Source organism: Lonchura striata, chromosome 19, assembly GCF_050655825.1.
Source record: "Lonchura striata isolate lonStrDom1 chromosome 19, ASM5065582v1, whole genome shotgun sequence".
NCBI lineage: Eukaryota > Metazoa > Chordata > Aves > Passeriformes > Estrildidae > Lonchura > Lonchura striata.
In genome coordinates, this window is record NC_140721.1 from 8,736,352 (window position 1) to 8,748,936 (window position 12,585).

A 12,585-nucleotide genomic window follows, 5' to 3' on the forward strand; every position below is an offset into this window, starting at 1 on the left:
TCCTCCTCCCCTGTGAAGAGCCAGCCTCATCCAGCTGGCCAGCCCTTCCTCACTTCTATGGGGCAGGACACAAAGGGCTCCTCATCTTTTGGATATTTAAGCCATGTTCAGCACAGAAGAGGCTTGCTAAAACCCAGCTCAATATGCTTAAAATTAAGAAGGTGCAAATGACTTAAAGATGCAGCCATCACTCTGCAAAGAGCTATTAAACCTCCTGTTCTCAAGAGCATTTTCCTTTGGAGTTGCTGAAGTACACTCTGCAGTTGCTTTGAACTTCATCTTTATGAGATACACAAATTGCACTTTTGAAAGAAAACTGGCTTCAGTTTGTGGTTTCCTTTCATCCAAATGGGTGGTAATCTGAGACAATCTGAGAAGCTTTCATGGATTGTCCTTGATTCTTGGGTACATAAATACATTTCCTTGTAAAGAAAGGTACATGCAAGCCACTAAAACCAGGCACATTGTGGCATGTTGGGAGCGCTCATCTAGGTCAAGAATTTGTTGATACAAATTCTAAAAATGAATTTTGGGGAAAAAATACTATCTGCTCTATTTAGAATATGAAAAACCATAGTAAATAAACATCCATCAGAGCAGGCACTGCTGTCTGCTGCAAACAGCACGGAGCTTGTTTAAGAGGCTACTTTATTTTTGTTCACTGGCTAAAATGCAAAAACAGGCATCCAACAGAAGTTTATCCTCATGATGATCCAGATAAATTCTCATCCCACTTCTCCAAAAGCTCAATTCTAACTTTATAAAAGAAACAAAATAAAACACCTAATTCACCAAAGTTAAAACCTGAGGATGTCAGCAGTACAACAATAGCAGTCAAAAGGTCAGGACACAACCTGTCATCAAGCTCCTGAGGATTCCCTGCCCCACTGGGCTTGCCTCACTTATGGATGTCAGTGCCCACGTGTGAGCTGCTTTTTTAACTCACCAGCTACAGAAAAACTTGTTTTGGTCCTGGCAGATATAGTGAAAATCCAACATATTTTTCAGTTTTAAGCTAGAGTTTAAGGACAGGTTTCTGAAAAAGAAGAGCTAAAAATGATTTCTTTTGAACAACTTCTCTATCCTTGAATAAATAAATATATATATATATATATATATATACAAATATAGATAGATAAACCAACATACACAGGCTTTATATGTATACACACACATACACACACACATATATATTTAAATTGGCAACTCCTAAGTATGCAAGTTCAGCCCAAAGCCTTTCAGTAAATAAACATCTTAAGCAAGCCAGGGAAGCAGAAGAAAACAACTGTGAAATAAATACCTCGCAGATACAGTTACTTCAGCAGGGCTCCAGAGGTTAACAGTTACTTTAGTGCTTGCAGTCTGCTCAGCAATGTGAAAGACACAGAGAAAGAAATCAGATTTCTGGGGACCCTCCAAGGGCCTGTCAGCCACAATGCCAGTGCTGCTGAACACTGCCAGTCCTTGAGAAATCACCTCTGACATTTTATCAACCTCTTCAATTTAATGTACACCAAAACCAACTCAAATAATAAATGCAGACTGTGGAGATACAGTTCTTTCCAACTGTAAAAATTCAATAAATGTGGATATATAGAGAAGGTGGAACTGAAGAGGGATTGGTAAATCTTATAAAATAAACATGAGAATGTTTTGGTAGAATGCAGTGATGGAAATCCCAGAGAGCAAACCCCAAAGCAAAATGGCCAAGCAAAACTGGGAACATGTTTACCACTGTGCCTAGTTGGTCTGCAGAAATCTTGGACAAGGATTATGAAGGAAAATAAACCTGATTTTTTTTGCTACTCTGAAGGAAGCTGATTGCAGCTCTGAAGAAGCACGTTGTAGCTTACACCTAACTTTGATTCTAGTCAGGATTTAGGATTTATATACTATATGACTCAAACTCATAAGCACATTCATAGAGAGAGGGAGGGGGAAAGACAGAGGGAGGGATGAACCCAAACGCATTGCAAATCTTTTTAATTTGTTTTGTGGGGGTAAAGTGTTCTTATTGCAGGATTTTATTCTTTACCACGAGAAAATCTACTGGATATTTTCTGTTAAGCGCACTATAGCTGTAATATAGCTATCACAGATAGGATTTTAAGGGAAGACATATTGTGAAACAGCTCATCAAAAGGCAGAATTTGTCTTAGAAAGTTAGATTCTTCCACTGGACATTTAAGAAAAATAACAATAAGTAGTCAGTTCTCAGTGGAGGAACTGAGACAACTGAGGAACTGGCACAACCTTTGTTATTCTGTAGTTTTGTTATGCTCTGTTTATCCTCTTTCCTGAGAGTCTTGGAGACACTGTGGATAGTTCTTTGAGAAACAGCAAGTTGATGCTCAAAGATCCTTAAGAACTGTTGGGAGGAGAACTGAGTCAGACCACAGACATCATCATGCTACAGTGCAAAAAGACAACACCTGAAATCCACTGAAATTACCACAGTGCTGACAGAGGATGTCATGGAGACCAAAAGAATGAAGAGGCTGCATAAGGGGTTAGACAATTCTGTGGTGGATTGGTATATTGACAGCTATTAAGTATGGTAATGCAGATTCAACCTGTAATTTAGGAATCCCTCAGTTATTGACTGGTAGGAAACTGTAGTGGGGAAGGAAGAATAAAAACTTCCTGCTAATCTCCTATCCCTGCTGATTTTAGACAGAGGACACACTGCTCCCACAGCCACAAGCCAATCTGAGCCAACACCCACAGCTCTTTCAAAGAGACCAGCATCTCAAAAGAAGTGGGTAAAGTCACATTATTACATACAGAGAATAATTTTTCACTGTTATTTACACTGCAATTGATGCAGTAATCTCTCTTTCATTGTATTATGGTATCTGAGCAGGATCAGGCACCTAAAAGCAAATGGCTAAAGAGAATCCAAACAGAAACCTTCCTGAGCCCCCAGTCAGTGGTACAGAACACAATGTAAATAGTGCTCAGCTGAAAGGCAGGGATAAAGTCTGACTGCAGGTCAGCAAACTCCTAATTAAAGTTGCAAAACTTTTAAGTAGGAATTTAATTTATCAGAGGTACAATTCTGCATCATGGTTATATGAGCAAGATCTTAAACAATGAACTTAAAAGTTCTGCAACAGTAAGAAGAGGGATGGGAATTGTCAGAGCTGTGACCTCTGGAAAAGAATTGAAATAGGGAGCAAAATAGCAGAACAAAATTACCTATTTTCTTTTAGATTCAAGACTTCAAGGGATGCCTAAGAATTAAAACAGGTGACAGAACTCCCAACTTTTTACTGTCACAAGAGGGAATTTAGAGATCATCAATTTGTACAGCCCAAAACATAAACCTTCCACAAGCACAAGTCATGTCAGGATCTAACTAAGATAACCTGATGCTAACACCCTTACTAAACTGAATAAATTATTTTGAAGAATAGTTGACATGTGTGTTTATTTCTATCACTGCCTGATTTTGTACTAAGTGCATGAACCATAAAAGTTACACCTGTAGTGTAACAGAATGCCTAAGAAGCTACAACCCTCAGCTCCAGATAATTCTCACCTGCTTTCTTCACCCTGGAATGCTCTGTAGCTTCAGCTATGCAAGTCATGTTAGTCCTGCTGTGCTGATAAAACATATTTCTGGAAGGTGGTTCCAGGTGAAAGGCAGATTTACTGATGACACAGCCCAAAACAATGTGAGGTGTCTGAAGTGCAGGGACAGAGGAGAGGCCATGCCTTTGGCATTATTCACTGGGGATCACAAGAGAGACACAGCTCTGCCAAAGGAAGCTGCAAGTCCAACTTGCTCGACTTTCTCATCTCCAAGCTGCATACAAAACATCAGTGTCATGGTCAAAATAAAACATTCTACCATTTTAGGCACACTGCCTAATTAGAAACCATTGTTATCTGAGAACACTGTTTTTGCAGCTGTCAGGAAATTAAATAACCCAAGGGTAACTCGGAATTAAATAAAGCTGTACAAACACATAGCCCAGCTCTGAAATCCTGACTCTGACAAGCATCCCCTCTGCTTTCCAAGGGACTCAACATTTAACTAGGGCATGCAACTATCATTTTCAATCAGGCCACAGGATAACAATCACTGGTCCTTCTTGAGGGGCTGATGCTGAACTTGCAAATCCACATATCAGAAGGTTGCTTTCTCTCCACTAAAAGCAGCAGCACCTCCTGAGGAAAGAGCTCCACTACAAGAGTCTACTAAGAGAGCAACCAAGGACTGATAAAAGGAAATGCTTATACAGAAATCCCTGCTTTCATCTCATTTCAATTACTTCTCCTTTGCAACTTGAAGCTTTGTCAGCAATCTAAAAACTAAGCTGGTTATAGTTTTACACTGATTTTTAAGAATTAAAAAAAAAGGAGAACTGTATTTCCAGTGAGATTGGTGCAGTCTGTGAAATGCACAAAAATGCCCACTTGGGAAAATCTGTTTCTGGTGGCCTCCTTTCTTAGCCTTCTACTTGTAATTGCTGTTGGAAGAAACTAAAAACTCAGACTAATATCAAAGTCTGAGTTTAAGAGAAAGAGACAAAGTTCTTGTCAGGCCAGACACTGACCCAGCAGTAAAAGGGATTGCACAGGAAAGTCAAGTCTATAAACAAAAGCAGTTAAAATGTGTCAACACAACTCCCACCTGGCCATGGGCACAGAGGGATGACACTCACTGCAGATGAGCTGGAGGATCATGAGGAAATGACAGTTTTACAGCAGTGTAAAATTGCTCAGTTTTACAGAACTGATATTCAGGTGGTAGCAATACAGTGGTAAATAAAGTCTGATTTTGAAGTGCAGATAAGTAGATGTCAGTTTGAGCTACCAGTTAAGGCAAAATCTGATTTGTCCCACAGAGTATGTGTGTGACCTGAAACAAGTAATTTGGTCTCCTTTTTATCAGTTTCCTCATATGTGGGAGAAAATAATTCTTACCTCACAGAGGTCTCATAAGAGAGGAAGTACAAATACACTCCAAAAACAAAGCATCATTATTATGTTTGGCTAAAAATGTGGAACATGGTAAGGTAGATTCCAAAAATAATCATTATGTCCACTCTCACTGGAGAGCTGGGTTGGGAAGACAATCCCAGGTTAGGCTCTGATCAGTTTTCAGGAAATCAGGCTGCTCTCTTTCTTCCTCTTCACAGGACAGCACACCACTAATAACGAGCAAACCTGGAAAATTAAAACCAGATTCAATTTCCAAAAGCTGACATTTGCTCATGAGAATGAAGAAGGGAGCAAAAATTGGCTTTTTGCTCCCAGGCAGGAAAGCATTGCCACGGCCAGCTCTGCTCACCCTGCTTCACCAGCAAAGGGGATCCACAGCCCAGCACAACTGAGGATTTTTATCTCTGATAGTCCAGTAACAGGAACTGCAGAAATCAGCACATTTCCCACTTCCTGACAAAACTTTCCCTGTGTTTCAAAAACTCCTGGCAAAGGCTTTGCTCACAGACTCTGCAAGCCAGGGGTGGAGAGGACCTAGCCCAACAGTCCAAGGCAATGCTGCCAGCTCAGGTTACTGCCAGCAAGGGGACACAGGTAGCACATTCCCCTCAACAACCACACCCACAGAAATAAAAGAATATCAAAAGAAGAACCAATGCAGTTGGATTCACATTTACAATTCCTTCTGCATTTTCAAACAAAGCAGATTTTTTTTTTTTTTAAAGACAGTATTTCAGACAAGAATTCACTGCATAGAGCAAATAATTGCATTTCAAACAAGACTGGAAGAAGGAGCCGCTTAATTCCTAACTGTATGACTGTAACCTTGATGTTGTGAATCTTAATCCTGTGCAAGCTTAAATGGTAAAATATGAGATTTTTAAAAGATTATGTAACTTTTCCCATAAAGGGTATTTTTTCCCACCATAATCTCCAATCTGTTCTACTACAGACCTGATTTGTTCCTTAGCCTGCAAGTGCACCCATTGTAAAAGGGAATCCTGAGGGATAAAAACTCCCTCAATTATTATTATTTACAATGACTCTTGCCTGCTACCATTATCAAAGCATTTCCACATGTTTACTAATTAATCTTTACAAGTCCTGCTAAGAGGTGATTTAATTGGATTATCCCTGTTTCTAAGATGAGGAAACTGAGACACAATGAGAGACTTGTCCAAGGTGAAACAGAAAAGCCTGCAGCAGACCTATGAACCTCACCACAATGCTCTGGCTCCCTGTGCCTTGCTGCTCCCTGGAGAAAGGCTTACTTGCCCTTGGAGAAGCCCTTCCACAAACCCTAGATGACTGTAAGTATCAGCCCAAAAGCCTGAAGGTGATGATTGGCCAGTGTGTCACCATCAGCTTAATACTATATGCAAAGAATAAAACATCTCCCCTTTGTCTTAACTACACAAGAATTAGCTCAAAGCATCAAGCAAATTATCTTCAAAAGAGAACTGTTAGTTTGCAGTCACACACATGCATCAATCTGCATTTCTAGAGTCAGACAGAAGGATTTAAACTGATTCTACTGAAAACCAAACAACTAGACATATTGCACTGGGATTATGAGTTACTCTTGATCCATCCTTAGTTCTGAAGATTTTGTACCTGGAAAGCTGGAAAGATTGATCACTGGCACCAGGAGAAATAAAGCTGATTAAGTTTTTGGGCACAAAACCTGCAACCTCTGCTTGAGAGTCTCTGTCTGGGTACAGACAGGATTTAGGTTTGTTTGGTTTTCCAATTTCACTTGATCAAGAGGATTCTCCAAGCCTGTCAGGAACAGAAATTTTCTCACCTTGATGAATGACTGCTGATCCTTGGGAAACCTGAAGCATCTCCTGCACTCATCTGGCAAACCTACTCAGAGACCAACCCTGGGGAGTGCTGCACACTGGAATTTTGCAATGATTACCACAAAAGAGATGTTTTCTCTGTTTGCAGATGATGACAGACTGTTTTTTCCATGGGTTATTGAAGATTCAATTTCTAGACTGAGGTCATAGCATTTATGAGATGCCAAGGTGGAGGAAATCCACTTCCTTGTCCAGGTCATGAACTTAAGAAAAATATGGTTTAAATGTAAAGTAGATTGATAGCTAGCAAAGATTGGGAACTGATGGTTGAATGTTTTCAGCCATGGGAAAAGGGACTTATTTTGCAGCTTGTACCACTGATTTCTCAGCTTTCCTTGTGTTTCACTTCTCAGCCTTTGATGGAGGCAACAGCACGTACCCGTCTCTCACAAAGTTCTCCATATAAAAGTCACTTAAAAAGTAGGGAAAGATGAGAAATCACAGTCTTACCAGCACTTACAATATATAAATGCTTCAAAAGGTCTTAGAGCATGTGTTCAGCCTTGGTCCTTCCTTGCACATTTAGCACCCTGGTGTGTCTCCTCACAGCTGGGAGACTCCAGTACAAACAAGGCAAGTCATCCTCTCCTCTTAATTCCACCCTTCAAAAAAAACCAGAAATGCACCAGTGGAAGAACAAGCAGATCGTCAAATGCTCTCTAGTGGAAAAAAAATAAGGAGGGCTGCTACTTTTTTGTTGAGTTGCATCCTGATCTTAGGGAACAACCTGAAATTTCAATGAATTGTTCCATTGTTTCAGTCAGAAAAGCTTTGTAGGTCCTGCATTTATGAGAAGGGTTGATAAAAATGAGCCCTGGTATCTATCTGCTCATTTATCTTGGACTTAGGAAAGTACTAGGAAGCAGCCAAGATGTAATAAATTTAAAGGAAGAAATCATGGCCAGTCAAGTGGTTCAGGAAGGGAAGTCTTGGCTTTCTCACCACAGGCTGTGAAACAAAAATAGATATCAATACACACCCATCTGCTGGAGGAAACAGTGAAAAATATGTATTATTTATGCAGTACTTCTTTAAATAGGAGTGAGCAGAGAAACTGAACCAAAAGACTTTTTGTGGCAGGTTACAAACATAAGGAATAATATATGCTGTCAAAATTTGCAAACCCACTCACATACAAGCTCTAAGAAGAACTCCTCCTTTCCCCATGTGACACAAAGCAGACCTTGGAATATTATACATTTCTCATTTTCCTCCCTTCCCCCAAAAGCTTTAACCACCAAACCCTACTGCCTCTTGGGAGAGGGCAGAAATCCCACATAATCACAGACCCCCAAAATGTTTATTGATCAGTATCAGCAGAGATGCATTGCAGGAAAAGCCTCCTTAACCGAGCACATATTTCTAATAAGGCAATAGTCAAATCCCCACATTTTAATTTGAATTTAGGTCATTAACACCACATTACTTAAAAACCTAAAAACTCTACACAAAGCATAGTCTAGCCAATACAGAGATCAGAAGACACTGATTGTACAAGTGTTTAGTAGAGGAAAACATGTTCTGCCTAGCAACCACAGGCACTCCTGGCCATCCAGAGGAGGAATCTAGCACTGTAAATGTCAGCAAGCAACTTATGCCACTGTGCCTCAGATACAAAAACCTAGTCACTGGGCAAGCAAAAATTAAATAAAAAACAGTTATTGAAGGAATATTCAGAAAACCAGATGCAATTATTAGCTTGCTTCCCTCTGTAACTTTAAATAAAGATTGCTCCTAGCTAGGTGGGTTCTGTGCTTGGACTTATTTATAAGCTGTTTTCTCACCCAGTTTATGTACAGGAAAAGAGAGAGGACACTGAAAGCAATTTACCATTTTGGTGTTATTGAAATAGGAACTCAGTGTGGTACTAAAGTATGTGATGGTCCTGAATCCAAGGTCAGACAGGGCTGTCTGAAGAAAATGGCTATATAAACAAAGCACTGCCAGCAAGATGGCTTTTTCATTTTTATCCTTTTCTTATTAGAATGAAATTTTTCCTGCCACTATAACTAGATGAGTTAGTTCAAACAGTTCCATTATTTTTAATGTACTGGACAATTTGTTGTGAAGTATGAGCTAAGACTAAGAATCTCCTCCAAGAAAATGTGTCAATGAGTGGATTTCTGGCCTTAGAGAAGTTACTAGCCATACTAGGCAGCCAAAGAAGGTTTAAGGAAGGACTGTCATGCCCATCTTGCAGATAAACCTCAGTGTGAGGAGATCAAGAGTCTTGCTCTGTGGATCTGCCTCTCAGAAGGATGTTTCTCACTGCTGCTTCAGTACTGAAATGAAATGGCTTTTCCTCTCTGGTTCTGATCCAGAAGAGATCAGCCAGGACCTCAGGTCTGTCTGCAATATAATTGCTGACTGCAATAATCTACATGAAATGGGCTTACCATTCTAGGAGAAAGAAGACCAAAGTACATGAAGGTGATGTGTTTCCCTCACCCCAATTTTCCCTGAATCTAGAATATGCACATTTACCAATTTGAAAATCACAGCGATTCACTCCTCCCTTGACCCTAGCACTTGATTTCTTTTCCCCTTCTTCCATATCTTCAAAGTTCACTGCACACACGAAAGATTGCACTCACGGGACACCAACCAAGTGCCAAGGTGGGGAAGCCAGTAATCTCACCTTGAAAATGTTAGCAATATATTGCTTTGCAATAATCCATCTTCAGGACACCTGGGTGACAGACTCTCCCAGGTTCCATTTATGCAGATGTTCCCAGTGCATATAAACCGGGTTTCCAAGCTGATGGCTACCTCCAGGTGTGATGGCATGTTTCCTTACAGTGTGTAAAAGTTAAAACTTTTGATGAACAGAGACTACTGGAACCAGCAAGACCACAGGCTAGAAGCTCTGTTCAGGCAGCTGCCCAGAGACAATGAGTCTGTCCTTGCTGTTCTCTGAAAAAGGAACAGACTATGCAGAGAACACAGGGCTACGGTGTATCTGCACATGCACAAACAGCTCCTGCTTTCAGCCAAACTTTGAGGAAAAAAGCAAACCAGCTAAACAAATATTCCTGTATTTCAGAGAGCAGCAGCCACTCCACTTTTCTGCCACGTACTGGCTGTGCAGCAGGGGGATAAATGCCAGGACCATACATAGTTATCCAAGCACCCCACTAGCTGAGACGTTTGTCTTCATGCAGGAGGGCCCATGGTCAAACTTCTCCTCCTAGTTCATCTCAGTATCAGCCAGGAAAAGAGCTTTCTGTGCACAGGCCCCTGGGTTATTTGCTGAATAAAATTCTTTCTCATTAGCAGGCCAAAACCCAAGAAACAGCCACTGGAACAAATAAGGTTCTGTGCAAATATAATCCCCACCTCACCACCAGGGAATTAAAGCCAAGAATTAGGCTGTAGCCATTCCCTTTCAGCACAGTGAATGCTTAAGCAGGATACAGCTTTGCACTGTGGATGTTTTCTGGGGAGAAGAAAGAACAACTGCTTTACTAGCCCAGCTTGCTGCTCTTAGTGGAACAAGACTAGGGATTATTTTTTGACAAAATAGTTAAGAACAATTACTGCATGTCAGTATGTTTTAAGTGTTAACCTCAAGGATTGATGAAAGTGCTGGTATTTCTTCAGCTTGCTCTTTTCCCATCAGTGGTATTTGTGATGTGCAGGAGAAAGGGCCTGGCTAACATGGAAGCTAACAGAACCTTCTCATTGCTGCTGCAGCAAAAATGCATACAGGTGCCTGCAAAAGAAAGGTTCTCATTTCCCACAAGGATGTTCTGTGCCCAAACCAGAGCCACAGGAAGGTACTGTGGGCACTGTGACTTTCAGCACCAAGCTCAGGTGGCAGACAGAGCCCAGGTAACAGAAGATCCAGAGAGGACTGGTGCTTTGAATTGCAGCAGCACTGCCTGGTTCACAGAGGTGACCTGGACAGCTTCTTGAGGACAGTGGTTGTGGCAGACCTGGGATTTGCTCTGAGCACAACCAGTGGTGCACAGTGCAACAGCCCCTCAGTACAGATGAGCAACACCACTGCCTGAGCTCACCTTTGTTTCAAGCCAGTGTAATTTCCAGAGAGATGAACAGCACTGTGGCTGCTGGAGAGTCTACAGGGGTGGTTGCAATTCAGCTTGTCCCCAGTGACTGAGTTGAAAAATCTGTGTCGTGCCAACTGGGCAGAGAAACGAGTGCCATGGATGTCAGACACAGACACGATGCTGGAGATGAGCATCCCCCTGGCACGTCCCACCTGCAGCTTCAGTGACACAGAGTCCCTCCTAAGAATCAGAATCTCTGGGTTTCTTGCTGTGCCACGTGCTATGCCCCTTGGAAATAACCCAGTAACTTTCTCCTCCTTTAGTGAGCTTTCACTTAAAGCTGTTAGAGGGAGGCTCTGCATCCTACTGTCATGGCAAAACCAAATTAGAATTGATTTTCCTCAGCTGACACTGATAACAAAAAAGCTGATACTACCAATAGTAGTAAAATTCTTGTGCATATGCCCCTTAAAAAAATACAAGAGACACTGACAGCAGAACCCTATGTCATCTCTTCTGGGATCAAAAGTACATGGCACAGACTTACAATCAAACCTCAAAACTCCCAAATTATAAACAGATATAGCTGTAAAGATCCAGTCAGCATTCTCAGCCGAGTGATTAATTTGCTAAAATCTTCAGGTACCACTGTACTGGTTTAAAATGTGGCTTGTTCTATCATGTTTGTGAGTATTCCTGAAGCAGAAAAGGGCCAACTTCAGCAAGGTTACTGATGATAAAATTCTGTACTAAATAAAGATGGTGTAGTTCTAAATTTTCTCCTTGTAGTTTGGATATCACAAAATCATTGAGTATTACAGTGTCACAAGAAGGTTCTCAAGAGTCAATTCTTATTCAGGAATGAAATCCTCTTTTTTAATATTTTAACGAATTTCCTCTGACCTCAGAATGTTTAGACTTTGAATTCCAAACACAGAAAGAGTAACTGAACAAAAATAATAATAACAGCTGCCCAACACTTCCTCATTCGCTCACCTCAACAACACCGTAACAAACAAAACCTCCACACATGACAAAGGTTATTACAAACTATTTCCATCTACAAATCCAAACCATTCTCTTGCATGATGCCAAGAATCTGCAGCTCTCAAGCACATGCCAACCACCTTCTGTGACACACGACCACCTCCACCTTTGACCCCTTCGGCCACCCCAGGTGAAGATGGCACACTTAGTACAGGGAGAGCTGGGTGAAAAAGGGGATAAATCAGAGCTTACAGAGATGAGCCAAAGCAGCCCAGTCACAGCTCCACAGCATTGTGCAGGCTGTAGGGATGATGCAAACAAGTGCTGCTTTCAAAGACAGAGGTTGACAGAAGCTGGAAATGCAAGATGTATACTTATGGAGGTTTGGGGACACAGGCCAGCTCATTTTAATGCAATTGTACGCAGAGGGTTTTGCTTTTTCAAACCTGCTTAAACTACTCTTCAAGACTTGTGTGTGATCCTCTCCCAGCATCCAAATATATTCATATTCCATGTCTGAATTGCCTTACTCAGCATAGCAGCACAGTGTGCTTAAGTGATCAAAGCACCTTTCAGAGCTGTACTACCAGCACTTACAAACAGACTTGTTTTACAAACATTCTGGTTGACAGTCTCAGGGAGATGACATGTTTTCCTCATCCACCCCATGCTGGATACCGAAGTGGCACGTGCTGACACTTACCTAGGAAGCCCTCTTCATCCACAATGATGGTGTAGTCCTCAGGGGTTTCTGTGAGGCTGAAGAATTTGCACCT

The 12,585-nt window shown here is 41.2% G+C and overlaps 1 protein-coding gene across 8 annotated transcripts in view; it reads right to left on the reverse strand.

Annotated features, from left to right (window-relative positions):
- The window catches only part of CASTOR2 (cytosolic arginine sensor for mTORC1 subunit 2), a 117,386-nt gene that overhangs the window by 43,375 nt on the left and 61,426 nt on the right, over nt 1-12,585 (reverse strand). For all 8 annotated transcript variants that reach the window (XM_077787479.2, XM_085557615.1, XM_085557618.1 and 5 more), the window contains exon 2: nt 12,513-12,583. In XM_077787479.2, coding sequence (XP_077643605.1) covers nt 12,513-12,583 — 71 coding nt within the window. The remainder of the gene's footprint in view (nt 1-12,512; nt 12,584-12,585) is intronic.